A 27,305-nucleotide genomic window follows, 5' to 3' on the forward strand; every position below is an offset into this window, starting at 1 on the left:
CTCCAACCCTTTGCCCTTGTGGTTCCCTCTGCCTGGAATGCTCTTCCCTCATCTTCTCAGATCCTCTGTGATCACCAGTCACCTTGCCCTGTTGCATTTTCTTCAGAGCGTTTTTCACAATCTGAAATTCTTATTTCTGTTTGCATTTATTGTCTGTTTCTTCTGCTGGGCAGAAAGTTCTGAAATCACCAACAGGTAAGTGTTGGTTAAGAACCTACTGCATGCCAGTTCCAGTTACTTCCTGGAATCATAGTCTTCTGGGAGAGGCCAAGATGGGTTGAGTCACACATGCAGATAGAATGTATAAGCCTGATAAATGTTAGGTTGGACTGAAGCCTGGTACTGGTGGGCCTGACCCAGTGGGTGGTCACACAGGGTCTCCCAGAGCTGAGATATGAAGCAGGTATAGACATCAACTAAGGAAAGAGGAGGAAAGAAAATGTTCTGGGTGGAGGGGACAGTTCATGCAAAGACCCTGAGGTGGGTGGGAAAGTGCCGAGGTATGCAAGAATGGAATGTACTGGGGAGTGCAGTGAGGAGCCCTGAGGGTTTAACAGGGCTTTGGTCCAGTTGTCAGTGGGGCTCTAGGAAAATTCTTTAGCTCCGGAGCTTTGGGGAACCAGGAAAGGATATTGAGCATGAGAGGGGCATGGTTAGATTTGTTTCTGGTAGAAGAGATTCCTGAGGTTCGAGGTAGGGGACCAGATTTGAAGGGGAAGGTAGAGATGCTGGGTGCCCACGGGGAGGAGGAAGTAGCAACCTGGCCTATGTGGGAGGCATGGGGGCTGGGGAAAAGGAGGTGGAGAGCAAGGTCCAGGAGGTAAGATGAGCTCCCTTTGGGGTGACTGCCAACCAGCTGGGCCAGCTGCACCTTTTCCACTCACTGCCCAGCGGCTTGCTTAGCCAGACATCAGTTGCATTTTGGGGAAATCAATAAGCAACTTATCTTGAACCCTGCCACCCAGCCCAGCCCTCCTTCCCTTTTCTTCCCCACATCTGGCAGCCCCATCTATACGTGCAAAGTTTCAGGATGCCCCAGGTGACAGCTGAGGGTGAGGGTATAGGTGTGAGTGTGTTTGAAATGTTCTGCTCAAGCCAGAAGTCCCTGTCTATTGAGAATTATACTTTCCCTCCCCCAGGGCTGGGTGTAATTCTTCTGTGCCAGGGTGACGGTGGGCCCAGCAGCTGCAGGTGCCCCATTGTGGGTGGGGGCAGCGGTGTGGGTGATTTCCTGGTTTCCGTGGGAAGCAGGCTCTGTGGCCGTGGTCTTGAGGAGACCAACCTTCCGGTCTCTCCTTCCTGGGCCAGCCTCACGCAAGAAAACAGGCAGTCTCAACCCCTCGCCATCTCCCTGGTGTCTCCAAGGCCGGGATTAAGGCATGGCAAGGGAGGCATTCCTCTGAGCAAAATGTAAGGGGGCACCCAAATTCTCAGTAATCAAAGTACATAATGCTTCTTATTTTATATTTTATTTTATTTTATGCTTCTTATTTTAACCGACATATAACATTGTGTAAATTTAAGGCATACCACATATGATACATTTATATATTGTAATATGATTGCCGTTGTAGCTCTAATTAACATCTCCCTTTGGTTCCATAACTATCATTTCTTTTTGGTGGTTTTCTAGTCTCTCAGTAAGCATGATGATTATGATACAGTATTGCTCTCTGCATTCATGGTGCTGTGTGCTAGATCCCTAGGACTTATAATGTAAATCATCGTTCAAAGCAGTGTTTTCCATCGAGATAATCTCCTTACCCTAAGGTTCACCTTTTGAAAATGTACAGATCAGTGGCAGTTAGTACATTCCCAAGGCTGTGCAACCATTGCCACTATCTAGTTCCAGAACATTCCATCACCCCAAAATGAACGATACCCCTAAGACACTCCCCATTCTTCCTTCCCCCAGCCCCTGGCATCAGTGCAATTTTTAACAACTATTTTATTTATTTATTTTATTTCAGAGAGAGACAGAGAGAATGAGAGAGAGAGAGAGAGAGAGAGAGAGAGTGCACAAGCAGGGGGAGAGGCAGAGGGAGATGGGAGAATCTCAACCAGACTCCATGCTGAGCTTGGTGCCTGCCATGGGGCTCGATCCCATGACCCTGAGATCATGACCCGAGTCGAATCCAAGAGTCAGATGCTTAACTGACTGAGCCACCCAGGCACCCCTCGATGCAATATTAAAAAAGAATAAAAATTCATGCAAAATAATCCCCTGATGAACCAAGCTGCCACATTTTAAAACAACAAGCACGGATGTTGTCCTTTGGCACTGTGTCCCTTGCCAGTCTCCCCCTAATCCCACCCCGTCTGTGCCTTGCCTGGTGGGTTGACCCCACCTCCTCCAAATACGTCCTCCTTGGGTCCCCCAAAGAACAGAGGGTCTGGATCCGGGGTGAGGCCCTGGCAGTGACTGGGTGGATCCTGCTTTTGCTCAGACCCTTGGAAGAGGGTCTCTGGGCCCTCAGTGGCCAGCTGGCTGGCTGGCTGGCGGACTTGGGGTCTATCTTTGGCACACTCTAGTTGAAACAGCAGACATCTATTTGGCCCCTACTGTGTCCTGAGCATGTTAAGTTCATTCGAAGCATTACTTGAAATGGTTTTAAGGAATTGTTTTTATGGGGGCGTTCTCACTGTAGAACATTCTAATGGTACATTAATGCCTACAGTAAATGTGAAACAGCCCTAAAAGACAACGGCAGTTTCAGAGGTGACCTTCCATACTCCCTAGAGCACTGTGTCCTGCTTAACCCTTATAAAGCTCCCCCCTGAAGTGAGCACAGCTCTCACCCTCACTTTACAGGTGTGTCGAGTGAGTCTCAGAAACGTCTGGTCACTTGTCTGTGGTCACATAGCATGGGGGGGAAGCATGAGTGGAATTCACGTCAGTCTGATTCTGATGCCAGAGAATGAGAGGGAGGGGCCCCTACATAAGATTCCTGTAAGCTCTGCTGAAATCCTGGCTCATTCATTTAGTCATTCAGCAGACATCTCCTGGACTCGATTGAATGCTGGGTGCACGACACACGTGGGGCCTGGAACTCATGGCCCCAGGGCGTGACACCATCGATGAACAAGGATCAAACAAATCAGATGATCATTGCTGGTGTTGCCTGAGTGGATGTCAGAGGAACTTAAAGGAAAAAAATTCATATTTAAAAGAACATAATCGCATGATTCAAAATTCTTACTTCAAAAAGGTGGGCAGTGGGAAGTCCCCCTCTGGTCTTGATGTCCAGGTTACCCTCCCATGAGCATTAACCCTCAGTGGAGGTGACATTGTCCCCACGGGGGTAAAAATTAGTTGGAGGTATGTGGGGAAAATGTGTTTTCATGTATAAAACACAGATACACATAGAAATACAAACAGATACACAGTTGACCTTTCGTGGGGGACAGTTAGGAAAAAAGTCTGAAAGTGATTGCCCCTTAGAATGGGATGTTGAGAAAGTCTTTTCTAGAAGCAACCACCGCTCAGTTTTCTCGTGAAATCTTCAAAGATGTTCTGCGTACTTTCAAGCAAATCTCCACATACTCATTTATTTCTGTTTTCTTCTTTTCCACAAATGGTAGTAACATAGCCTTGTGGGCCCTCTTTTCTCTCAAAATACACGTTGGTAATCCCCTCATGTCAGTGAACACAGCTTGCTGGGTGTCCTTTTTGGCAGTTGTGCAGTATTCCTCTATGTTCAAGGGTGATTTATTTGACCTGTTCTGGATGGTCGCACAACATCAGAAACACAGAACGCTGTTTCCTACGTGTTGCCACCTTTAAGTGCTGCAGTGCACGAGGGATAAAGGCATTTATGTCATTTTGCACACAAGTGATTGTATCTGAAGGAGAAATTCTTGGTAGTGCTATAGCTGGGCCAGCAGGTGTGGGCACTTGTCATTTAAGTAGTTACTGAGACTTGTCCTACGCTGGGGTTGTGCCAGCTTCCTTCCTTATCATCAAGGTAAGAGAAGGCCAGTTTCTCCACAGCCTTGCCAGTATAGGTGTTATGAAGCTTTTTGATCTTTGCCAATCTGATGGGTTAAAAATGATATCACAGTATAATTATCATATTCATTTCCCTTATGAGACTGTGTATATTCTCTTGGGTCAAAGAACCACTTGTCTTTCTTTCTCTGTGAGCTTAAGGTTCATATCCTTTGCTAACTATTGTAGTATTTTTCTTATTGATTCTTTCCAAGAGCTCTTTACATATGATGGACATGCTCCTTAATGTTATGAGTTGTAGTTTTCTCCATTTGTCATTTAAAAATTATGTATTATTTGTTTTTCTAAAAAATTGTCATTTGTCTTGGCTTTGTATAGGGTGATTTTTACTTTGCAGATTTTTTTTGATGTTTACATGAAGTCAACTGCCTTAATCATTCCTTTTATGGATCCTGGGCTCTGTGTCATGCTGAGAAAGGGGCTACCTTTGATAAGTTGAGAAGTGAGAAGGAGCACTCTGAGTTCAGGGAATAGCAAGTACAAAAAGTCCTGAGGAAGGAAGGGGGCTTGGCATGTCTCTTAGGATTCTCCAGAGAAACACAACCAAGAAGATGCATATATAGTGAAAGACAGATTTATTTTAAGGAGTGATCCATGGGATTGTGGAGGTTGACACAAAATCTGTAGAGTAGGCTGGAAGGTTGGGGACCCAGGAAGAGTTGCAGTTTGAACGTGAAGGTAGTCTGCTGGCAAAATTCCTTCTTTCTTGAGGGGAAGTTAGTTTTTGTTCTCTTAAGGCCTTCAACTGATTAGATGAAGCCCACCCACACTATGAGGGGGTAATGTTTTACTCAAAGTCTATTGATTTAAATCTTAATCTCATCTAAAAAAATACCTCCACTGGGGTGCCTGGGTGGTTCAGTCAGCTAAGCAACCTACTCTTGATCTGGCTCAGGTCATGATGTCAGGGTTGTGGAACAGAACCCTGCATCAGGCTCCAAGCTCAGTGTGGAATCTACTTGAGATTCTCTCTCCCACCCCTCTCTCAAATAAATAAATCTTTAAAAAATACCTTCACAGCAACATCTAGAATGGTGTTTAATCAAACATCTGGGTACCATTGCCTAGCCAAGCTGACACACAAAATTAACCATCACAGGTCCACCTCATGTCACCTTGGTACACACATATCTCCTTAAACCCTACTTTTGCCGTACATGATACAGAGCTCCAGCTGCCTCTATGGCTGTCATGGGACCCAGGACAGGAATGCACACAGTCTGTGCCAGGATGGGGCCCCTGATCCACACGGAAGAGCAGACTCCAGGGATGTGTGTGGACACAGGATCGATCAGGGTCTCTGGTGCTCTCAGCGCTCCACTGGGGGGTGGTGGCAGGCAGAGAATGCAGAGGTTTACCTACCACTCCAGGGAGGAGGTGATTTCTAACAGCAGGCTTGAGGTAGTGTGCTTCCTATCCCTGGGAGTGTGCAAAAGGGAGGGGCACATGTCACAAGGGCTGTAGAGAAAATTTCTGCAACAGGGAAGGTTGGGAGTTGGGGAAGCTCCATCTGATCTCAAGGAGAGTCCACCCAGCAGCCCAGAAGTGGTGGGGGTTCTGCATCCTCCCCACTTCCTGTAGCATCAGAGACCCAGCCTGTCCCACATCCCTTCTATGAGTGTGGCTGGCAGTGCCCTGCACCGCTGTGTGGCGTGGGTCTCTCTTGAGGTGTGGGGAGGAGCGGTTTGCTGCTATCTTTGTGGTTCTAAAGGTGACGCCATTTGTAGTGCCTGGAGCTTGGTGGTGGTGCCCCCTTGTGGGAAGAACGAGGAGTTTCTCCTCATTACATGTAACCTCCTGGGGGCTCTTGCCTAGGCTACAGATTAAGGCTGCCTGCCTGGTGAGGAGGTGAGGCAAGGGGCCCAACATCCAGTGTTTGTGATCTGGAGATCCTGGCCTGACTAGGGGGCTGTCCCCCCCAGCTGAGGACCACTCATGGGCCAGGAATGGGACCGGAGCCCCTGCCTAGTCCCTAGTCCCTTGTGGGACATGGTGGGTGGGGCTAACCAGGGCCCTCACTCACCCTCATAGTCTGATGGCAGATGCAGGGGTGGAGAGGGGGGTGGTGGTCTCAGTGCTCCACAAAGAAATGAGCATCCACTCCTGAAAATTCCTGCACAAGAGTAGTGCTGGCCCGTGAGTCAGACTGAGGGGGGAGGGAATAAGAGAGGGGAAAGAGACAGGGAGAGAGAGAGGTATCCAAGGGAGCAGATAAAAACCAAAAATAGAGTCAGAGAGATTCAGGGAGACAGAGACAGAGAAGCTCAGTAAATATTGAGTGATTGGATGTATGAATGAATGCTTCCTTGGACTGAGGGAGATGAGGACCGAGTGTGGACGTGGATGAGCTCTGGTAGCTTGTGCTTATTTTATTGGTAAGCTGGGAAGATGTGTCCAGGCTGCAGGCTGGGATTCCTGACATTCTTTTTTTTTTTTTTTTAAGATTTTATTTATTTATTTGACAGAGAGATATCACAAGTAGGCAGAGAGGCAGGCAGAGAGAGAACGGGAAGCAGGATCCCCGCTGAGCAGGGAGCCTGATGCGAGGCTCAATCCCAGGACCCTGAGATCATGACCCGAGCTGAAGGCAGAGGCTTAACCCACTGAGCCACCCAGGTGCCCCAATTCCTGACATTCTTTAGGTTGTGCTGGATGGTATGAAGGCAAAGCGTCCTGCCTCCTGCAGGGGCTCGGGGTAGCCAAGGACAAGGTTGCAGGGAGGACCGAGGACCTGGGATGACTTGTGGGGAGAATGCCCACCCTCCGTGGGAGGACAGTCTGGGACAGTTGGTCCCTGGGGACCTGTGTGGGGGGCAAGAGGGAGCCAATGTCCAGGTGGAGCTCCCTGGGGTATCTGCCCCAGGGTCATTGTAGGCTGGGCATTCCTCAAGAATGTTGCTGGCTATTGGTGTCTCAACTAATGGGATGGCGCCCTGGGGGGCTGGTTGTGGGGTGGGTTTCTGGAGAGTCTGAAAAACCTGGGGTAGAATGTCCTGGGTGTCCATCATGGGGCAATACTAAGAGAGTGTCTTTGGGGAGGGAGTTGGGGGGGTTCAGGACACAGGAGAGGGCCTGGGGCATTAGTGGGGTGATCATGGGATGGTGCTGGGGACTGGAACCTACCTAGGAGGATTTGAAGGGATGAGGAAAGGGGATAGGAGGTACATTGCAAGGCAGGCCATGTGGGAGACACAGAGCAAGGAGGTGAGCTGAGAGCCGTGGTGCTGTCCTGAGGGCCTGGGGATTCAGAACATGCTCTTCTTTGGGGGAGGGTATGGATAGGGGCGTGGGTGTGGGATGGAAGGAATGAATCTGGGAGAACAAATCATGCAGGGAGAGCAGAGTTATGCGGGTGGGTGGCATTTGAAGGATGGGCTTTGGACACTGGAGAATCCTTTAGGGAGCCATTGTAGGAGACACCCTTGAGGATCAGAACATGGGTCTTTGTGGTGGGTTTGGAGTTTTGACACTTGTTGGGGGGATGCTCAGAATATCAGGGTGTAGGAGAACTTTGGATAATCAGGCAGGGAAAACCACTGAAGGGTGGATTTGAGGTGCTTGAACTAGGGGTATCTTGGCAAGTGGCTCTTGGGGGTATGTTTGGGGGATTAGAAATGGGGGAAGATTCTGAGGGTGCACTTAGGGGTTGGGACACTTATGGAGGTTGGAACATCTGGTACAGGTTCCTTGGTGAGGAACAGGTCATGGAGATGGGTTGGGGGTCCTTGCAAGACATAGGGACTGAATTGTGGGCTTAGAGCCCAGTGGAAACTTGGGGGAGATTTATATCAAAGGAATAGATCATTGGGGTGAGATTAGGGGATGAGAAACTAGGGAGGTCCTGGGGATAGCCTTGGCAAGTGGTCCCGGCCTGAGAGTGCTTTTGGGGAGGGATCACGGGAGGTGGGTTTGACAGGGTTAGGACAAGGTGGTGTGTTGTGAGTTGATCACAAGGAAGGTGGGTTTTGGGAGTCAGAGCTGGGTGTCTCTGGGGCTGGATCACGGCAGGTGAGTTAGGGCAGGACAGAACCAGGATGTCTGGGAGGTGGATCTCGGTGAGGTCAGAACCCAAGGCGAGTCTGGGTGGGTCAGGAGTGGACCAGGCTGGGGCCCTGCGGTAAGGCAGAAGGGAGTCGGCCGGGTATGGGAAGCTTTACTGCCTCCCCCCACCCTCCTACCCAACCCCCAATCCGCCGCCTGGAGTCAGTAGCATTTGCGGTACACGATGTGGGGCCCCTGCTCCTCGTACTGCTCCCTCAGGACCCAGCAGGACTGGAAGGCGCGCAGCGAGGCCAGGATAGAGCCCCCGATCCATACCGAGAAGTTTCTGGTGGGCTGCGTCGCCACCACCACGTGGGCCTCTGGGGGCAGACTGCGCAGCAGCTCCGCCCGGAAGCGGCCCTCGAACCCCTGGAAGAGCGAGGAGCCCCCGCAGAGCAGCACGTTCTGGGCCACGTCGGCCCGCACCTCCAGGGGCACCTTGTGAAGGCTCTGTTTGGCCATAGCGGGGATACCCACAGGCACCAGCCCCGGCATCTCTGGGGGGCTGAACAGCAGCTCGGGGCACTGGAACAGCTCCTTGCCCAGCGTGACGGTCCGCCCGTCGGGCAGCTGCAGGGTCTGCTGGTACTCCTGCTCCGGCCGGGCCTGCTCCTTGAGGAAGTCGGGGACCACGTAGCAGTAACGGTGTTTGATGTTCTCCACCGTGTCCAGGTCCTGCTGGCCCAGCGTCAAGCCCGAGCCGAGCAGCATCTCCGCCAGGAAGGCGGTCAGGTGCGTGCCCGCCAGGTCCAGGCGCTCCGTGGCGTGGGGCAGGTTGTAGCCCTGAAAGACCGGCACCGTGTAGGTGACCCCATGGCCGGTGTCCACCACCAGCGCGCTGATCCTCCCGTGCGCGTAGACGGACAGCACCGACTGGGAAGCCACGTACATGGCAGGGGAGCAGAGCGACTCGAAGGCCACCTCCACCAGCTTCTCGCGGTTGGTGGTGGGGCTGAAGGGCGGGTCGGAGAACAGCAGCGGGTGGTCCTGGGGGGCCACGCGGAGATCGTGCTCCAGCAGGTGGCGCCAGATGAGCTCGGCCGCATCCCAGTCCACCACGATGCCGTTCCGCACCGGCTGCACCAGGGTCAGCTCTGGGCGCCTGCGGGCGGCCTCGCCGATGAAAGTCTCCAGCACCTGCTGCTCATTGGTGGCCGGCTTCTTGGGCTGGTAGCCCACGACGGTGGTCACGGTGTAGGTGGGCCGGGCCTGCCCCGCAAAGCCCATCTTACAGGTGCCCGTACCCATGTCAATGACCACAGCGCCGGTCCTTGGGGGCAACCTGTCACCCACCATGCTGGGGGGCTCCTGTTGCGGGGTCTTCTTCGCGAGGATTGAGTTGGGGTTCACGCCAGGCCTGGAGGCCTCTGGGGAAGGCTGGGGCTTCCTGCAGCTGGACTGATTGGCTTCCATGGCTGCAGGGAGCTGGTCATCTGCTTGGAGAGGCTGATCCTTCCCTCTGGAGTGCAGGGGTGTGACGAGAAAAGGCCGAGGCTGACCAGGGGCAGGCAGAGGCAAGGAGAGGGGCCTGGTCAGTGGTCTATGACATCACCCTGCCTGCTGCCGCCTTCAGAAGATTTCACAATGCAAGGGAGGAGATGAGGATGAGCTCCTCCCTGCCCCAGAAAGCTCCCAGAATACTCACCTGTTCTGGATTCCCCCAAAGTGGCAGATTGGAGGAGGAGGCTAGCGGGTGCCGGAGGAGAGACCTCTGATCCAGCTCCCTGACCCAGAGCCCAGTAAGACCCAAGAATCCTTCTCTTGCTGCTTCCCTTTGAAGCTCTTTATAGCGCGGTAAGGGAGAGCTAGTCACAGCCCTCCTTAGAATTTAATCTTAAAATCAATTTAAAATACTAACCCTTAGAATATTAATCAGAAGCTGGTCACCTAGCTGGTGTGGCTTTTCAGGAAACAGAAGCCTGTCTGGGGTGGGCGGTGAGGCAAGGAGAGACACAGACATCCCTCTGCTGTTCTTTGACCCTGCTCTGCCTGATACCTGGAACAGTTTCCCGGCCCCATTCTCACAGAACAGGAATTTGTCTCTTCTGATCTCGGCAAGAGATCACCTCCTCTTGAAAGCCTTCCCTGATTTCTCTTCCTTCTCTCTACCACATGGTGGTGGCAATGAAGGGGGATGTCTGCCTTCCTGGTAGGGATTTCTTCTGCTTCCTTTTGGTTGGGCGGGGGGCTCTGCAGGATCCAAAAAGGAGCTTTCGGTAAGATAAAAGGGACAAGGAAGAACCTTTTTAAGGCTAAATAATATTCCATTGCATGTATACACAACATTTTGCTTACCCATTCATCCGTTTAGGGACACTCAGATTGCTTCCATATTTCAGCTATTGTGAATAATGCTGCTGTGAACTTGGTTGTGCAAATATCTCTCCAAGTCCCTGCTTTCAATTCTCTTGGGTTTATATCCAGAATTGTCATTGCCAGATTATATGATAATTCTATTTTTTAAAAATATTTTATTTATTTATTTGAGAGACAGAGCATGGGCAGGGAGAAGGGCAGGGGGAGAAGCGTGCTCCCTGCTGAGCCCAACTCAGGGCTCGATTCCGGGACCGGGGGATCATAACTTGAGCCAAAGGCAGATGTTTAACAGACTGAGCCACCCAGGTGCCCCTGGTAATTCTATTTTCAATGGTAATCAGTTTACAGTATACAGGTGCATCAAATCAACACATTGCACACCTTAAACTCACACAGTGTTAAATGTCAATTACGTCTCAATAAAGGGGGGTGTGGGGAAGTTCATGGACTGTCATTAATAGCTGAGTAAGTGAACATTTCAAAAAACGTGTATGAGATCTTACACAAAATTGGTTAAAAACCCTGGTCGGGATTAAATCTGGACACAACTGGGAAATGAAGCCTTCTTACTTCCATATTTCTGTGACTTATTCAGCACTAGTCCTGGCAATTTCTTTCACCACACACACACACACACACACGGGCACGCACACATTTAATTTATTTAACTAACAGGTGATACTTAACACCACTAGAAGTGGATTTTTTTTTTAAGATTTTGTTTATTTATTTGACAGAGTGCAGAGAGGCAGGCAGAGACAGAGGAAGGCAGAGAGAAAGGAAGGGAAGCAGGCTCCCTGCTGAGCAGGGAACCCCCCCATGCAGGGCTCGATCCCAGGACCCTGGGATCATGACCTGAGCTGAAGGCAGAGGCTTAACCCACTGAGTCACCCAGGTGCCCCTAGAAGTGGATTTTGAGGCAATCCTCCCGATCTGCTTTGGAGCCTGCTGTCCTTAGTTGAGACAATTCCTTCCTCTCAAATACACCCCCTTTTGCATGATGTGGGTGCAAGAAATGAATTCTGTCCCCATGAAACACCAAATCCCATCCCCTCCCCCAGCCCCTGGCTCTCACCATTTTTCTTTGAGATGGGCGCCTCTGCCTTCAGCTCAGGTCATGATCTCAGAGTCCTGGGATCGAGCCCCGCATGGGGGGGTTCCCTGCTCAGCGGGGAGCCTGCTTCCCCCTCTCTCTCTGCCTGCCTCTCTGCCTATTTGTGATCTCTCTCTCTCTCTCAAATAAATAAATAAAAATCTCAAAAAAAAAGGAATATTTTGAGAGACCATCACGTTCTTCTCCATAGTGGTTGCACCATTTGACACTCCCATCAGCAAGATAGAAGTTTCTAGTTCCTCCGCATTCTTAACACTTGTTTTGCCTCCCCCTTTTTTCTTTTTATTTATTTTTTAAAAGATTTTTATTTTTTATTAGAGAGAGAGAGAGAGAGAGAGAGAGAGCAGGAGTGAGGAAGAGACGCAGACTCCTGCTGAGCAGGAAGCCTGACATGGGGCTTGATCCCAGGACCCTGAGATCATGAGCTGAGCCTGAACGGAAGGCAGACGCTTAACTGTCTGAGTCACCCAGGCGCCCCCTTTTTTCTTTTTAGTTATAGCTATTGTAATGAGTGTGGGGTTCTGATAGAGTTTGAAGCATCATCGTGTTAGGAAAACATGTTTAGTTCAGACAGACTGTTACATAAAGAATTGAATAGATACTGTTCAGAGCCCAGACTTTGGTTTCACTAGCGATGCGGCTGTGTGCAGAAGGGGAGGCACTTTCCATTATGCCCCCTCGTTCAACACATCTTCAAGGATGGACCCTTGACCTCCTGAAGAGTATTTGGTGAATTTAGGTTACAGCCATTTAGGAAAAAAGTAAACACTTTTTCCCTTTTACAGAATCATCACGGCAAGTGAGAGGGATGGTAGATGATAATTTGGATTGGGGGTCAGGTAAATTCTCGCTGAAGCTTGAGGGTATTATGTTCATTTCTTCTGATGGGGGAAATAAAGGCTCAGAGAGGTGAAGTAATTTGCCAGACGTCACACAGCTGGGATGACACAAGAGCAGGTTTTGAACCCAGTTCTCTGCTCCCACGTTTACAGTGAGGTAAATACTAAATCTCTCTGTGCCTCAGCTTCCCTGTTAGCTAATTAGAGGCAATAGTAGTACTGGCTTCAAGGGGCAGCTAGATGGATGGACGAGTTATCTGAGAAGTGTTTAGGTCAGTGGCTGGTACATCTTGCTTTGTGAAGATTTACACAAAACTGCAGATATTGTGAACTTTGTTGTGTGTGTGAGCAACGAGTCAGTGGAAACATCTCAATGCCAGGTCTGCAGTGGAATTAGGGATTTAGAATTAGAAATTAGGAATTAAGCATTTCTCTCGAAAGGGCTCCCCCACCCCCCACACGTCATCCAGACTGCAGATCTGTGCGCTGGGCGTATCTGAAACCTGCCTGGGTGGTGCCTTCTTCCACCTGCGTCTGTGGTCGCCGGCTCGAGTTGTACAGCTTCCTGCCAAGGGAGGGCGCCCAAGACCACCAGCTTCTTGGACTGCTAAGTCTTTGGCTCAGCTGTTCAGGGATTCGTACCCTTGGCTGTGGCTTAGGCTCACTGGAGGAACTCAAACAAGAATCCCTGTGTTCCGGCTGCACCCCAGACTTGAATCCCTATGAAGAAGTCACTTAAAGATGGAAAAACAGGGGCACCTGGATGGCTCAGTGGGTTGAGCCTCTGCCTTCGGCTCAGGTCATGATCTCAGGGTCCTGGGATCGAGCCCCGCATTGGGCTCCCTGGTCAGAAGGGAGCCTGCCCCCCCACCGCCCCCCACCGCCCCCCACCGCCCCCCACCGCCTGCCTCTCTGCCTACTTGTGATCTCTATCAAATAAATAAATAAAATCTTTGAAAAAAGAAAAAGAATCTCTAGGAGGGCTTGCTAAAACACAGAGTTCTAGTCTTGCCCAGAGGTTCTGATTCAGCAGGTCCAGAGCCCTGCAGAGAATCTGGATTCCTAATGAGCTCCAACGTGGTTGGCCGATTTCACTTTGAGGAGCATTGTCTGGAGCCCTGTGGACATCTGGGAGATGAAAGACTTCTCACTGTACAAATATATAAATGTTATCCAGCCATGGGAAAGAAGGCACTCCCGCCATTTGTGCAACACAGGTGACACTTGAGGACATTATTCTAAATGAGTAAGACAGGGAAAGACAAACACTGTGATCTCACTTATATATGGACTCTAACAAAGCTGAATTTGCAGAAACAGAGAGTAAAACGGGGGTTACCGGGGGCTGCGGGGTGGGGCAAATGAGGTGTTGGTCAAAGGGTACAAACTTCCAGTTATGAGTAAGTTCTGGGGATCTAATGAGTAAGTTCTGGGGATCTAATGTACAGAAGTGACTATAGTTGACAATACTGTATATATAGTTCAAAGCTGCTAAGAGAGTCAATCTCCGAATTTCTCACCACAAAAATAGTGATTATGAGATGGGAAACATCTGGTGGTAATTATTTTGCAGTATGTCAGAGTATCTACCATTGTACACCTTGACCTTACACAATTTTTCATGTCAGTTTTATCTCCATAAAGCTGGAAAAATACTGAATAAAAGACATGACTCATACAGTTCTCCTATTTGTCTTCCAGGGTTTAGGGCAAGACTGCTCAGGTAATCAGTGGTTGAGTTTCTTTACTGCCGTTGGTATGGTTTACAAAGTTGAACGTGTTACATTTTCTTCAACCATTCAAAACATAACTCTGTGATACATGTGATTCTGTTTAAAGACACAGTTAATATATATCACTGATCTTACTAACACTGAACTCACAGCCTATCACAGATCTTGCTACACCTCACACCTGAATGAGTCTTGTCCAGCACACACATTTTCTCGACAAGGCACCCCAAAGTCATCTTGTGTGTGGGAAACCTAGGCAGCAGTGTGGCACAAGGCTTCTGGCCAATTTAAACAGTGAAACCACAGGCAGAAAGGACAAAACTGTGAAACCCAGGGCACGAAACAGATCATGAAAAGGACACGTGCTTATGGTATGAGAACACAACGAGAAGGCAGAGCGTTGTCCTGTTGGATCTCAGCTGGGAAGGAGCATGTAGGCAACTCTGTGCGTGTCTGGAAATGACCATGAGAGTCCCAGCAGTACTGAGTTTGTGATTCCAAATAAATTTAAGTAGGTGATTTCTCAAATATGGACTCTGTGAATAATGGGGATTGGCTGTACATACACACACAGAGAATCTCTCTCTCTCTGTCTCTCTCTCTCTCTCTCTCTCTCTCACACACACACACACACACACACACACACAGAATCTCAAGTGCCTGTGTGTACTTACCGTCCAACATAAGTAATGAAAATAGCAAACTCATTGCTAGCCCTCTGTGGACCTCCCTCCTCCAAGAGAGGATCATGTTGCTGAACTGGAGGTGTTTTTCACACGGCGAAATGCCACTTTTGCAGGGACACAGCACCTCTTTCTAGCTGTGTTGACATCAGCAGCTGGGTTCATTGTTCAGCTTGGAGGTCCAACTCCCCAGCAATGCTGACTCACTTGATCTGCAGTGTGACCTCAGCATCACGTTTTTAAAAAGCTTGTCGGTGAGTGTTCCGTGTGTTCAGTGCCGAGCATCACTGATTACCTGAGCAGTCTTGCCATAAACCCTGGAGAACAAATAGGAATGTTGTACTGATCATACCTTTTTTATCTATATTTTTGATGCTTTGACATCTCCGCCCCACCCCGCCTCCCACCAGGGCTAGCTGATTCCTAGAGATAGCACACACCTCACTGTCAATGCACCTTTCGTGGCCAAACCAATGAATCCAGAGCCCAGACTCCCTACCTCTTCCTCTGTGGGGCTTTCACACTTTGCACCGTCTCCCTCTGCTGATCCCAGACAAGGGACAGCCCCTGTGTCCCAGAGCCCACTGAAATTATTCAAACTAACCAGTCCTAAGTCTGAATGCTCTGCATTGTGCACATTTCCCCCCTTGCTCCTTCTGTCTCCTGCCTGACCCTGCAGTCTCTCTGAGGGGCTCCCAAGAGCATCCCACAAGCCCTCCTCTTGGGAGCTATAACAAGCTGACTTTTCAATGGTAGTGCTCTCCTAACCTGTTGGCCTCACCTGCTCAGATCACAGTAAACCTATATCTTAAAACAGACTCCTTTGCTCATCCTTCTACTTGGAATGCTTAGCGATGTTTGGATGGCCCCGCCCAGCACCTCTCAGTTAACCATGCAGTGTTCCCTCCACCATTCCTGTGGTCCATTAAGAGCTGAAGTTCATTGTTTTCTCATGCTCTCCTGGGACAAATCTGAGATGCAGGGCACCTGATTCCACTGCCATTCTCTTCCATAGAAAGGAGAAGCAGAAGAAGCTTTTGATGTAATCCCTTCCCCCAGAACCTCCATCCCTTGATGGTTAGTTATGTCACCATTGCTTGGATGGAAAAGGAGCTGGTGGGCTAATTGGGGAGTGATACATTCCAGGAAGGTTTATCAGGAGTCACTGCGAGACGGGGAGAGCTATGGGTGTGTGTCTCTAGCTCAGTGGACTTTAGAGCAAGGTAGGGAAGGAACCAGAGGAGATGTGTCCTTCACCTTTGTCTCGTGCAAACTGGATGCATAGCACTACGAAGGTCCGGGGCCCATTTTCCCAGCCTGCAGACCAAATACCTGGATATTTGGCCCCATCTTTGTGGGTTAAGTCCACGACACTGTGTGGTTTTTGGTGAGGTAGCATCTCCAGGTATGACGGAGCCAGTCCCACTATCTGTGTGTCCTCACGCAGACTTTTACGCAGGTGTTGCTGTATCAGCAGGTGACTTTTGGCCAGGAATGTTGGTAAGAAACAATCTTTTTCTGTTTTGGAGGTTTTTTTTTTTTATCTTAAACTTTCACATTTATGTAAATAGCCTCTCAAAACTTTCAAACACATAAAATGTTCTACCAGTTTAATCTCGAAGAAAACTCTTTTGGAGGTTGACTTGCTTCTGGCCAAGCTGTCAGCCAGGATCTGCCCCTCACCATCACTCTAGGGATTCTCTTTCAGGTTGAATCATCTCTTTCTTCTCTTTAGGTTGATGCTTATTTAGGTGGTACACATGCTCCCTGAGTAAGTGCAGAGGAGACAGATTGGAAGAAAAACTCACCAGGTCTAAAAAAAAATGCTATTTTATTCTTATACTTACATGGTTGTTGGACCAGCTATAGAATTCTAGGTTGCAATTAATTTTCCCAGAGCATTTGAAAAGATCACTCCATTGCATTCTAGTGTAACGGTGTTCTGTTGAGAAGTTCAAGGCCACCCTAGAGGGGCAGGCACCTGGGCGGCTCAGTCAGTTAAGTGTCTGCCTTCGGCTCCAGTTATAATTCTGAAGTCCTGGGATTGAGCCCCACACTGGACTCCCTGCTCAGCGGGAAGCCTGCTCCACTCTCTCCCTCTGCCTGCCCCTCCCCCTGCTTGTGTGCATGCGCGCTCTCTCTCTCAAATAAATAAAATCTTTACAACAAAAACAACAAAAAACTTAAAAAAAAAAGAGAAGTTCAAGGCCATTCTCATTCTTGACTTTTATAGGAAACCTGTTTTCTCTCTCTGAGAGCGTATAGGGTACTTCCTTTTTGTTTATTCTGATGAGCAATTTTCAATCTTGAAATTCACAACTTTCGTTCAGGGAAATTTTCTTTTTTCTTTTTAATTTTAATTTTGTTTTTTATAAATATATAATATATTTTTATCCCCAGGGGTACAGGTCTGTGAATCGCCAGGTTTACCATTCAGGGAAATTTTCTTGCCCCATATTTCCATACTTTTGAAATGTCTATTTTATTTATTTATTATATTTTAAAATTCTTTAAATTCGATTTTATTTTTTCAGTGTTCCAATATTCATTGTTTATGCACCACATCCAGTGCTCTATGCAATCCGTGCCCTCCTTAATATCCACCACCAGGCTCACCCATCCCCCACTCCCCTCCCCTCCAAAACCCTCAGTTTGTTTCTCAGAGTCCAGAGTGTCTCATGATTCATCTCCCCCTCCAATTTCCCCCAACTCATTTCCCCCAACTCACTTCTCTCCTTCTCCCCATGTCCTCTATGTTATTCCTTATGCTCTACAAGAGAAACCGTATGATAAATGAAATGCCCATTTTTTAAAAGATTTATTTACTTATTTGACAGAGATCACAAGTAGGCAGAGAGGCAGGCAGAGAGAGAGAGGAGGAAGCAGGCTCCCCACTGAACAGAGAGCCCGATGTGGGGCTTGATCCCAGGACCCTGGGATCATGACCTGAGCCAAAGGCAGAGGCTTAACCCACTGAGCCACCCAGGCGCCCCTGAAATGCCTGTTGTTTTGATGTTGGACTATCTGAAATTGATTCTCTGATTTATTTACCATTTCTCCACTATTTTTCTGTGTGCCTTTTGTTGTTTTGTGATGTCTTCTTACATTTTATATTTTAATCCTCCTATTATTTTTCATTTCTCCTATTATTAAAAAAACTCTAGTATCTTTTTGTTCTTTAAAGGAAAAATCTTTTTCTTGCTTCACAGATACTGTCTTTTTATTTATACCTCTGAGTTCTAGGCAGTTACAGCTCTAATGTTACTAAGAGTTTCTTTTTCGATTTCTTCTTCCCTCAGCCTGTTTTCTCCAAAGTGCTTTCATTTTCAGTACGACTGTTGTGGTCTCTGTCCCTCGTGTGAGATGTTGTTTGGTTAATTGGGTAAAAAGATGATTGGAAGCTCTGTGGACATGAGTTAGTCTCATTGATACTTTGGTTTTCTATTGAGGGTGATCTGGCTAAGCTGTTTCCTTGGGACTTCCTTAATGGTAGTTTTTGTTTGGTTTTGTTTTGTTGTTGTTGCTTGTGCTTATCATTTTTGTTTTGTTTTGTTTTTTCTTTATTTTTGGTCTGGTTGATTCCCAAAAAAAGACTCTCTCACAGTCCTTTGGATAGCTACCCCAAATGTTGGGTGAATGCTCTAATTCTTTCCCTCCAGAGGAAACCAGGGTTTGGGTTTTGTGCCCCACTTGCTCTGTGGCCAGTGAGAGCATGCTTTCCAAATCATCACCTTTGTTCTCAGGGGCTCCCAATCCAGAGCACTTTCCCATCAGTGCTCAGACTCAGGCAAGACAGAAACCAGTCCCTCAGGCAGCTCCTCAGGACATTAGAACTTAGGACCACAGTCCAGTCCTCTCCTTCCCTTCTCAGGGACAAAGCAGGAGCTGGGGGCTTCCTCCAGATTGTGTGTTGCTGTCATGGGGGAGGCATGATGAGAAGAAAGTGCCATCTACTTTCCTATTGGCTTTGAGGCAGCTGGTCTCACGCTTGACTGTAGTGCAGGAGCCCTTCAACTAGTCTCTGAATTTTGCACAAAGGGAACCAATCCTTGCTGTTGAATCAGTGTGTCCATGCTAGAAAGGAAGTCTGGGTCTTCCCTGTCCACCATTTTGTTGAAGTTGCGGCTAATCTTCTCTGAGCATAAGGACCCCAGTCATATTGGATTAGAGCCAACCCTAATGACATCATTTCAACTTAATTACTCCTTGAAAGACCCTATCTCTAATGACAGTCATGTTGGGGCGTTAGAATGCCAACATATGAATTTTAAGGGGATTCAGCCCATAACCATGCTACAACATGAATGGACCTCTAAAATGTCATGCTAGGTAAAAGAATTCAGACACAAAAGATCACATATTATAGGATTCTATTTATATGAAATAGGTAAAACTTGTGGGTACAGACTGCAGATGGGTGGTTGCCAGAGCCTGGGATGATGGGAGCAACTGCTTCCTGAACAGGGAGTCTCCTTGGGAGGACGAAAATGTTTGAGAACTAGATCGAGGTGATGGGTACATGACACTGTGAATGTACTAAACTCTGCCAAATTGTACCCTTCAAAATGGTTAACTTTTTGTGAACTCCATCTCAATAAAAAAGTGTGTGTTTGTGTGTTTATGTGCATATAAAGAGATAAAGCAATGTGGCTGAAGAGTAACAATCAGTGAAGGGTATATGGACATTCCTTCCACTTTTCTGTAGGTTTAAATTTTTTTGAGTAAAAAGTTAGAAAAACTGAGAAAAGACTTGCTGTTTTATTATTAGTTTCTAGCTATTTCCATAATTTTAGCCTTTTGTCCTCCAAAGACAAAAGGTGATGATGGCTTGTCAGCAAAAAAGAGCAAATTAAGTCAATTCAAAAAACAACGTAAAGTGAGTTGATTCAAGAAAAATACAGGAATGTTCTGCGTAATATCTATCAGACCACTTGCTTAATCTTTACCCAGCAGAATGCAAATGTTAATACCCAAACTTCATAAAAAGTATGCATCTCTCAGTATAATGTTTTCTGGCTCATGATTACACAGGGGAAGTTTATATTTACATCAAGTGAAATGCAAGATTTTGAAGAAAACAACGTATAGAGAAAGTGTGCCAACCGATAACCGGGGAGAATGTGCATCTCATGTATTGCCAATGCTAAGAGAGGTTATCAGGACATCTTCCTCAATGTGAGTCATTCTCTGCTGTTGTATGCTTGTGCTGAACTTGCTTCCCCTGCACTTTCTATATTTTGGCAAAAACGAAGGTCAGTGTCCTACAGTGAGTCTTCAGGGAGTTGAGGGAGTGAAAGAAATCTTGGAAGAGGAATAGATAGAGAAACATGACTTCATACCAAACAGCTGTAAACAAATAGGTTCATGTTGCAGTCAACAGGAAGCAATTTGTTTCAAGTATTTAATATCTTAACACAGGGCTTTTAGCTACAGTTCAGGGAACTGAAAGTTTGTGGTTGATGTAAAATATGACCTTCCCCATTTATGATAATGGAATGTAGAGTCCCAGTTGACAGTTTTATGTTCATATCATTCTCAGGAATGGATAAGGTAAACAGGAGACACCTGTTAAAACAAGATGGCACATGGAGATGGCAAAAAACAAGGTGGTGTGCAAAGGATTAATGTTTGAGGCACACGTCTAGAGTGATAACGATTTCTTTGTCATCTTTCCTCCTTCCCCTGTTCTTTAGAACAACATGGCTCAGCTGTAAATAACTTTAAGCATGGCTTGTTCCATCCCTCCCTCTCTCCATCCATCCATCCATCCATCCATCCATCCATCCATCCATCCATTCATCCATCCATCCATCCATGCGCGATGCTGAGGATTCAAGACCCATTCTCTACTACTCCATATCTTGATTTCTTTTTCCCAACTCCTCTCTGCTCCAGACTTTCATGTTCAAATAAACATCCATGTGTCCATGTGCTTTGGGTACCAGTGATACAGAAATGAATAATAGCAGGAACCTTGCTGCAAAGGAACTCATGGCCTATGGCAGTGTTACTCCAAGTGTACTCCATGAACTGGTATTGGCCCTTGAGGAGAAAAGGACCTTGAAACAGATTATAAATTAACAATATCACTAAACTTTAGTTCAGCTGACATTTCTTCCAGAGCAAGACTTTTTCAATGAAGGAAGCAGTGGGTTGAATAACTTTCTGGTGCAATCTTCTTATTTCCATGCAGACTGTCACAATTGCTTTGAGTACTGGTCTAGAATCTGCTTGAAAAGATGTCATGGTGAATGTCAAACTCAATTTGTAAGGTCCAGCTGTATGGTGAGCTGAGTTGAGAAACTCCACCCAGGCTCAGAGGTAGAAAGCCATGAGACCTACCAATGTCTGTTATGGGCTTGGGAGTAGAGTGTGGTGGCGTGGCACAAGGAATTTGGTGGTAGTTGCCTACTATATATCAAGTCCTTAACATACGTCACTATTCCTACTTCCATTCTGGCTTCACTGGGTTGCCACCTGCCCGACTCAGCTTTGGTTTCAGCAACACTCTTGGTAATTCACTCAGCCTTGGGAGGCTTGCCTGTGATTTCCTGCAGTGGGCATTCCTGCTTAGGTAGCTTGGCTCTCTGGTCTCTGCCCTCTCCTCTGGCTCTGGCTGTGATGCATAACATGTTCACAGGCACTAGACCATCTACCTTTGAACCTTTGCGTCTCCCAAGTTTTGGAGGTCCCTAAAGAATGGAGTCTAGAGGAAGAAATATCACAACCCAGGGAAGCTGCCCCCTAGCTGTGTTTTGTCACCATCCCTGCTTCATTATTGATTATTTAACTCAGAAGAAATCTCCTGGACATTTTACTTTTTTGAGCAAGGGATCCATTTGTAGCAATGGATTCCCTCATCTCCTCCTCCTAATTAGATCCAAACAAAAAGACTTGGACATCTGTCACATTCATTTATTTGCATTAGTGCTGCTCACCCTTCCTGTAGTTGAGAGACAAGTAAATGTTTTCCCACAAGCTCCAGAGACAAAATACCAGGGGCTCTAGGCTCCCACTGCAACTAATTTTCTCCCTTGAAGAAAGGGAAACTCAGAGGGGTTTCTTGTGCAACAGGTCTCCCTGGAGCCCCCATCCCCAGATGATGACATATATCCCTGCATAGACAGAGGCAGCAGTGGTTAAACCCTTGATGCTGGAATCCAGAGAGGTTTTTATTAGGGACGATCCTAGAATGAGGGGTGTTGAGAAAGCCCCTTCCCTCTACCCACAGACGCCGTCGAGTGGGGACAAGAACTCGGAATCCAGGCTCGTGGGGATATTGGGGGTCCAGGAATGATTTAGAGATTAGACATTAGTGGCAGGATGGATCTGAAGACCTGCTGATGTCTTTTCCCATGGACAAAGTGGATGGACAGGTATTGAATGGAAGGATGAATTCTTGTCCACTTATTTCGACATTTGCCAGCCTCCAGGCAGTTGTCTTGTTTTAAACTGGATGCTTATTCTTTCCTTGTCTGTCTTCACTGCTGTGAACCCACGATGGCCAGGCCTCTAGATAGAAGGTCATCCGTGTTGAAGGTCATCTCATGTTGACCTTCCCTAAAAGCATTTGGAAGCAGCCATGCCTGGGCACTTGAGGTTGGTCATGGGGCTGGTATCAGAACAACCCATCTGGCAGGGATCGGGGCACCTTCAGCTTCCCTCCTGAGGACTGGCCATCCACAGCCATGATCCCCCCAGAGGAGTTCTCAGTTCTGACCACCTGGACCCAGGAGTTGAGCACTGACTACAAGAGAGAGGCAGCATCCTGGGATGTGCTGTTTCCAAATCCTAGCCTGTCCTCTCAGTAGCTGTGCGGGTTCAGGTAAGTCACATAACGCTTCCTCAGCCCGTTTGTCAATAACACTAGTTCCAACCAAAATATCGCTTCCCTTACTTACAGAATATATTCACTAGGCAACTATTTCCCAAGTAAGCTCTGCTGTGGATCCTTGAGCTGGTGTGATTGGAGATGAGGATTAATGAAACAATATAAGTGACAGTGTCCTGCAGGCTGTCTTCTGATTAGTTAGGTAACCAAGGGCCCAGATCATGCCTGGTCATGGTGGAGAAATATGAAATTTGTATGGGTGACAGGAAGTGAATAATGCCAGTGTCTTTTCCCTGGTCACTTGGCAACAGCAAAGGGACCCCCCCCCCAAGTCCCAAGTTTGGCATTACTGAGGACAATGGGAAAGGAAGTGGTAAAATCGCATGTTGGAAACTTGCCAGAGGGGCTTCTGTTCAACCCAGAAGAAAAGTACTCATCTAGCAGTTATGGATGATTCAGCCCAGGTTGGAGTGTGTCGTGGCTAGCTCTGCCCGGCTCTGCCTGCCTGACTTGTAGGTTGGGGAGCTTGGATGGATGGCAATCCTTTTCCGAAAGAGGTCTCGATGGGAAAGAGTTTGTCAAAAGCTCAGTACTCAAGGGGATCACAACCAGACTCTCCAGCCACTGAGGAACTGCTGGTTAGAGCTCCCCAAAACCCAGGTGTTTGCATAACCGGGGGAACACCTGGGTGCCCTGGAAGGAAAGGCGAATTTGGGGGCATATAGGTTGAGTATGTGAACATGTGCAACAAATCCTGAAATGTCTATTACAGTTGTGGGGGAGGTATGTGTCGAATGTCCAGGGAAAAACAGGGACTTTGGAATCAGATTCCTATTTTGTTCAAATTATGGCTGTTACTTCTTTGCTGGGTGGTGCTGGGCAAGTTATTACACTTCTCTGAACCTGTCTATGTCTTCTCATCCAAAAAATACAGATAAATAATGCCTACCCCTAGATTTTTTTTATTGTGATAAAATATACAGAACAAAATTTACAATTTTTACTACTTTTAAGTGTACTGTTCATGGCATTAAGTATATTCCCATTGTTGTGTGACTATCTCCACCACCCATCTCCAGGAGTTGGACATTATAGTGTTATGCATGTAGAACACTTAGCCAGATGTCTTCTACACAGTCAGCACTCAGCTGGCGTCAGCTTCTTCATGGTGAGGATGTGTGAGTGGACGGAGAAAGACCAGGTTTATTTGGACACTTAAATAGCTCTTGACAGGAGCCTGTGGCCAAAGCTATTTCACTGGTGGGGATACTTGGTGTTGGGGGGCATTGGTTGTCTATAAGATGGCAGGAAATTGCAAGAATTATTATTATTTTTTTCCTGTATGGAGACATAGGAATAGTAAGATACTCCCAGGATTAATGCCGGGTCTGAGCTCAATCCAATTTAAGAATATATGTCTGGAAGATGAATTGAATAAAACCTGTGCAGTTTACAGTTGTAAAGGTTCTAAGCCAGAGGTTCTCTGCTGGGGGCGATTCCACTTCACTAGGCACATCTGGCCACATGTGGAGCCGGTTTTGGTTTCCCTGACGAGGGGTGGTGGTTAGCGGGCTTCTAGTGGGTCGAAGCCGGAGATATTGCTAAGCTTCATACAATGCGAAGGACAGTTGTCCATGACAAAAAATTATCTGTCCTCAAATAATGCCACAGTGGAAAAACCCATTAGTGAGACAATGGAACTGGGGATGAGTAGAGTTTTAAAGACTCTGCTGACGGATCTTAGAGGCCAGAAAAAAAGCAGGTGGGTTTCTACGCAGCACGGATGAGGGTATCACAGAGCAGCACTAGAGAGGATGACAGAGCTGGACAGGGTCAGGCTTGGCCATGGAAGGGGCCAGCATGTTGAATAACAACAACAACAACAACAACATCAACAAACACTGACAGGAATGTTTTATGTGCCTGGCACTGTGCTAAGCACCCATCAGCCAGAGATCTCTAATGCTTTTCCTATCTAGAGAATTAGTAATAATTCTATAACTTATAGATATTGTGCATAATTAATTATATAATTATATGAATTATATTTATTACATATAATAATTTACAATTCACTGAGCACTTGCTACATGTCAGCTCTTAACATTCATCCTTTTTTTAAAAATTTCTTTTTAGCGTAGCAGAATTCATTGTTTTTGCACCACACCCAGTGCTCCATGCAAAACATGCCCTCCTTAATACCCACCACCTGGCTCCCCCAACCTCCCACCCCCCGCCCCTTCAAAACCCTCAGATTGTTTTTCAGAGTCCATAGTCTCTCATGGTTCACCTCTCCTTCCAATTTCCCTCAACTCCCTTCTCCTCTCCATCTCCCTATGTCCTCCATGCTATTTGTTATGCTCCACAAATAAGTGAAACCATCTGATAATTGACTCTCTCTGCTTGACTTATTTCACTCAGCATAATCTCTTCCAGTCCCGTCCATGTAAAAAAAAAATATTTATTTATTTGAGAGAGTGAGCGAGCCCAAGTGGGAGGAGGGGCAGAGGAGGAGGAAGAGAGACAATCTCAAGAAGACCCTGTGCTGAGTGCTGAGCCTGATGCCAGACCCCATCCCAGGACCCTGAGATCATGACCTGAGTTGAAACCAAGAGCTAGATGCTCATCTGGCTGAACCACCCAGGTGCCTCAACATTCATCCTTTTTAATCTTCACAACTATGCCTTGACATATATTTCTGCCACCCACTTTATGGATGAAGAAACTGAAGTTAAGTAGCTACACAAGGTCAAGCTGCTACAAAGTAGTTGAGCTGGGATCTAAGCTCATTTTAATCTGACTCCTGGGAATACTCTCTTATTTTATTTTTTTAAATTTTGTTTATTTTAATTTTATTATTATTTTTTTCTTGTATGTGGGGGGACACTCTCTTAATCACAAATCACATGTGCTCTATTTCTTCAGCCTGGAACAACTTTCCTTCTTCTGGCTGCCTGTAAAACTCCTACCTGATCTTCAAAACCCAGCTCCAATGCCTCCTCCTCTCTGAAGCCCTTTCTGATCTCATTCCGTCCCCTGGGTACCTATAGCATTGTGCATGTGTCTCTATTATATTTCTGAGTAGATTATTCTGAAATGATTTAATCAATGCTGCTTTCCCTCTCAAACTCTAACTTCTATAACCACAGGACTAGTCTCTTATTTCCTAACACCATTGACTGACTTTAGAAAATGCTGCCAATGAGGCAGCCCATTTCATTTTTCGTTGAATTTCACGGTTAGAAAGTTCTTTGTTAGGGTGAACCACCCAGCTGGCCCCACTAGCATTCACTTCCCAGTAGGATGAGGCAGTTGATTCTAGTGCATCCCTCTCACAGAAGCTCTTCAAATACTGAGGACATGGGTCATCAGTCCCAAGAGCTTCTCTGACTATGTGCCGTGGTGTCCCCAGCCATTTCCTACAGAACATCCTATTCGCTTCCCTCACTGCACTCTACCTCTGTCACAAAGATCTTGTCCATTTATCTCCTCATTTGTCATCAATATCCTGATGGAGAGTGTGGGATACAGGGAGTAGGGACCTTGCCTAGGGTGATTCACCTCTGAATGTCTTACGCCCAGACCAGCTTGTGACTAATTTTATTGAATGCTTGGGTGAATGGTACGTTGGGAGCTAAGATGTGATAGGAAAATCAGGATGTGGATAATCAAACAGACTTGCAGGTCTTCTGAGTGAGGATGGCAATCTTAGGACAAAGAGCTCCAGTGGCGCCCTCAGTAGAATCCACTTGACCTTAAATGGCCAGTCTTTTTGCTTCTCTAACCACCAGCCATTGGGAATTTTTGGTCTTGCATTGTCCACTGTTGGAGTTGTGGATGGTGCATGGTATTCCAGGGTAAACTGGATTTCCCAGGGACCTTGGAAGGTGACAAGAGAATCAAGAATTCCAAAATTTAAGTGTGTAGCTCCCTCTGGCCCATGGTCATCTTTCTTAACCCCCTCATTCACCCAGGCAATATTTATTAGAGACAATCTTCTAGGCTTGATACCTTACTTGAAATTGAGTCTGGCTGCTCACAGGTCACTACTCTTCACCCAATGGAACAAAGTCACCAATAATCACTGAGCTCGGTGATGACTCTCCTCCCCCACCCAGCCCCAGGCCATTTCGTCCCCAACCTGCTGTCACCAATAGCCACCCTCTATGGCTCACATAGATTCATACCCCTAGATTCATACTCCCTAGACTCATACCCTCACTATGACCCAGGGCAGGCTCATAATTGCTTTCTCTTTCCTTAGATTCTCATCCAGGTGCTTGGACCTAGGCCCTTCTCTGTTTTCTTCCTTGATTTATTGCTTCATCTCCATTATGCTCTATTTCACCTCCCAGCCTTTTTGGACTCTCACCCCTGCTTTCGACCCAGGACCATTAGGAGAGGTACTGAAATATTCTACTGGAGCTAAGTTACTGTCTTTGACTGGGACTTCAGTGTTTGGACCTCAAGAGTCAGTGGGTAGCTCTTCAGTGGGGTGTGGCCAAGTGTCTCGTTTGGGGATGCAAGCTGCTGCTCTCCCATTCCCTGCCTGTGACAGACATCACTAACTGATCATGGCATTTCCAGCTGCTGATTCTAGCTGTGACCTCATAATACTTCTCCAGGCGGCCACTACCAAGTGATGGCTGTTGGCATGTGGGTTGAAGCTCACTTGCAATTGGTCTCTTTCCTTCTTGCGTTTGGTCTCCTTCCTGCAGTGAAAGCATGTTGTGTAAAAC

The 27,305-nt window shown here is 47.2% G+C and overlaps 1 protein-coding gene across 1 annotated transcript; it reads right to left on the reverse strand.

Moving 5' to 3' along the window:
• Window positions 1-8,150: 8,150 nt before the first annotated feature.
• LOC111161626 (actin like 9) lies at window positions 8,151-9,463 on the reverse strand. The gene has a single exon (XM_022525382.1). It carries the CDS (start codon window positions 9,461-9,463, stop codon window positions 8,213-8,215), a length of 1,251 nt encoding a protein of 416 aa, XP_022381090.1. The 3' UTR covers window positions 8,151-8,212.
• Between the last annotated feature and the right edge of the window lie 17,842 nt (window positions 9,464-27,305).

This window comes from Enhydra lutris, unplaced genomic scaffold, assembly GCF_002288905.1.
Source record: "Enhydra lutris kenyoni isolate GAN:26980312 unplaced genomic scaffold, ASM228890v2 scaffoldscaffold86, whole genome shotgun sequence".
In the NCBI taxonomy this organism is placed as follows: domain Eukaryota; kingdom Metazoa; phylum Chordata; class Mammalia; order Carnivora; family Mustelidae; genus Enhydra; species Enhydra lutris.

What these genes read in the sequence shown, in the direction of transcription:
- LOC111161626 (XM_022525382.1), bottom strand. Translation starts at nt 9,463, where the DNA reads ATGGAAGCCAATCAGTCCAGCTGCAGGAAGCCCCAGCCTTCCCCAGAG.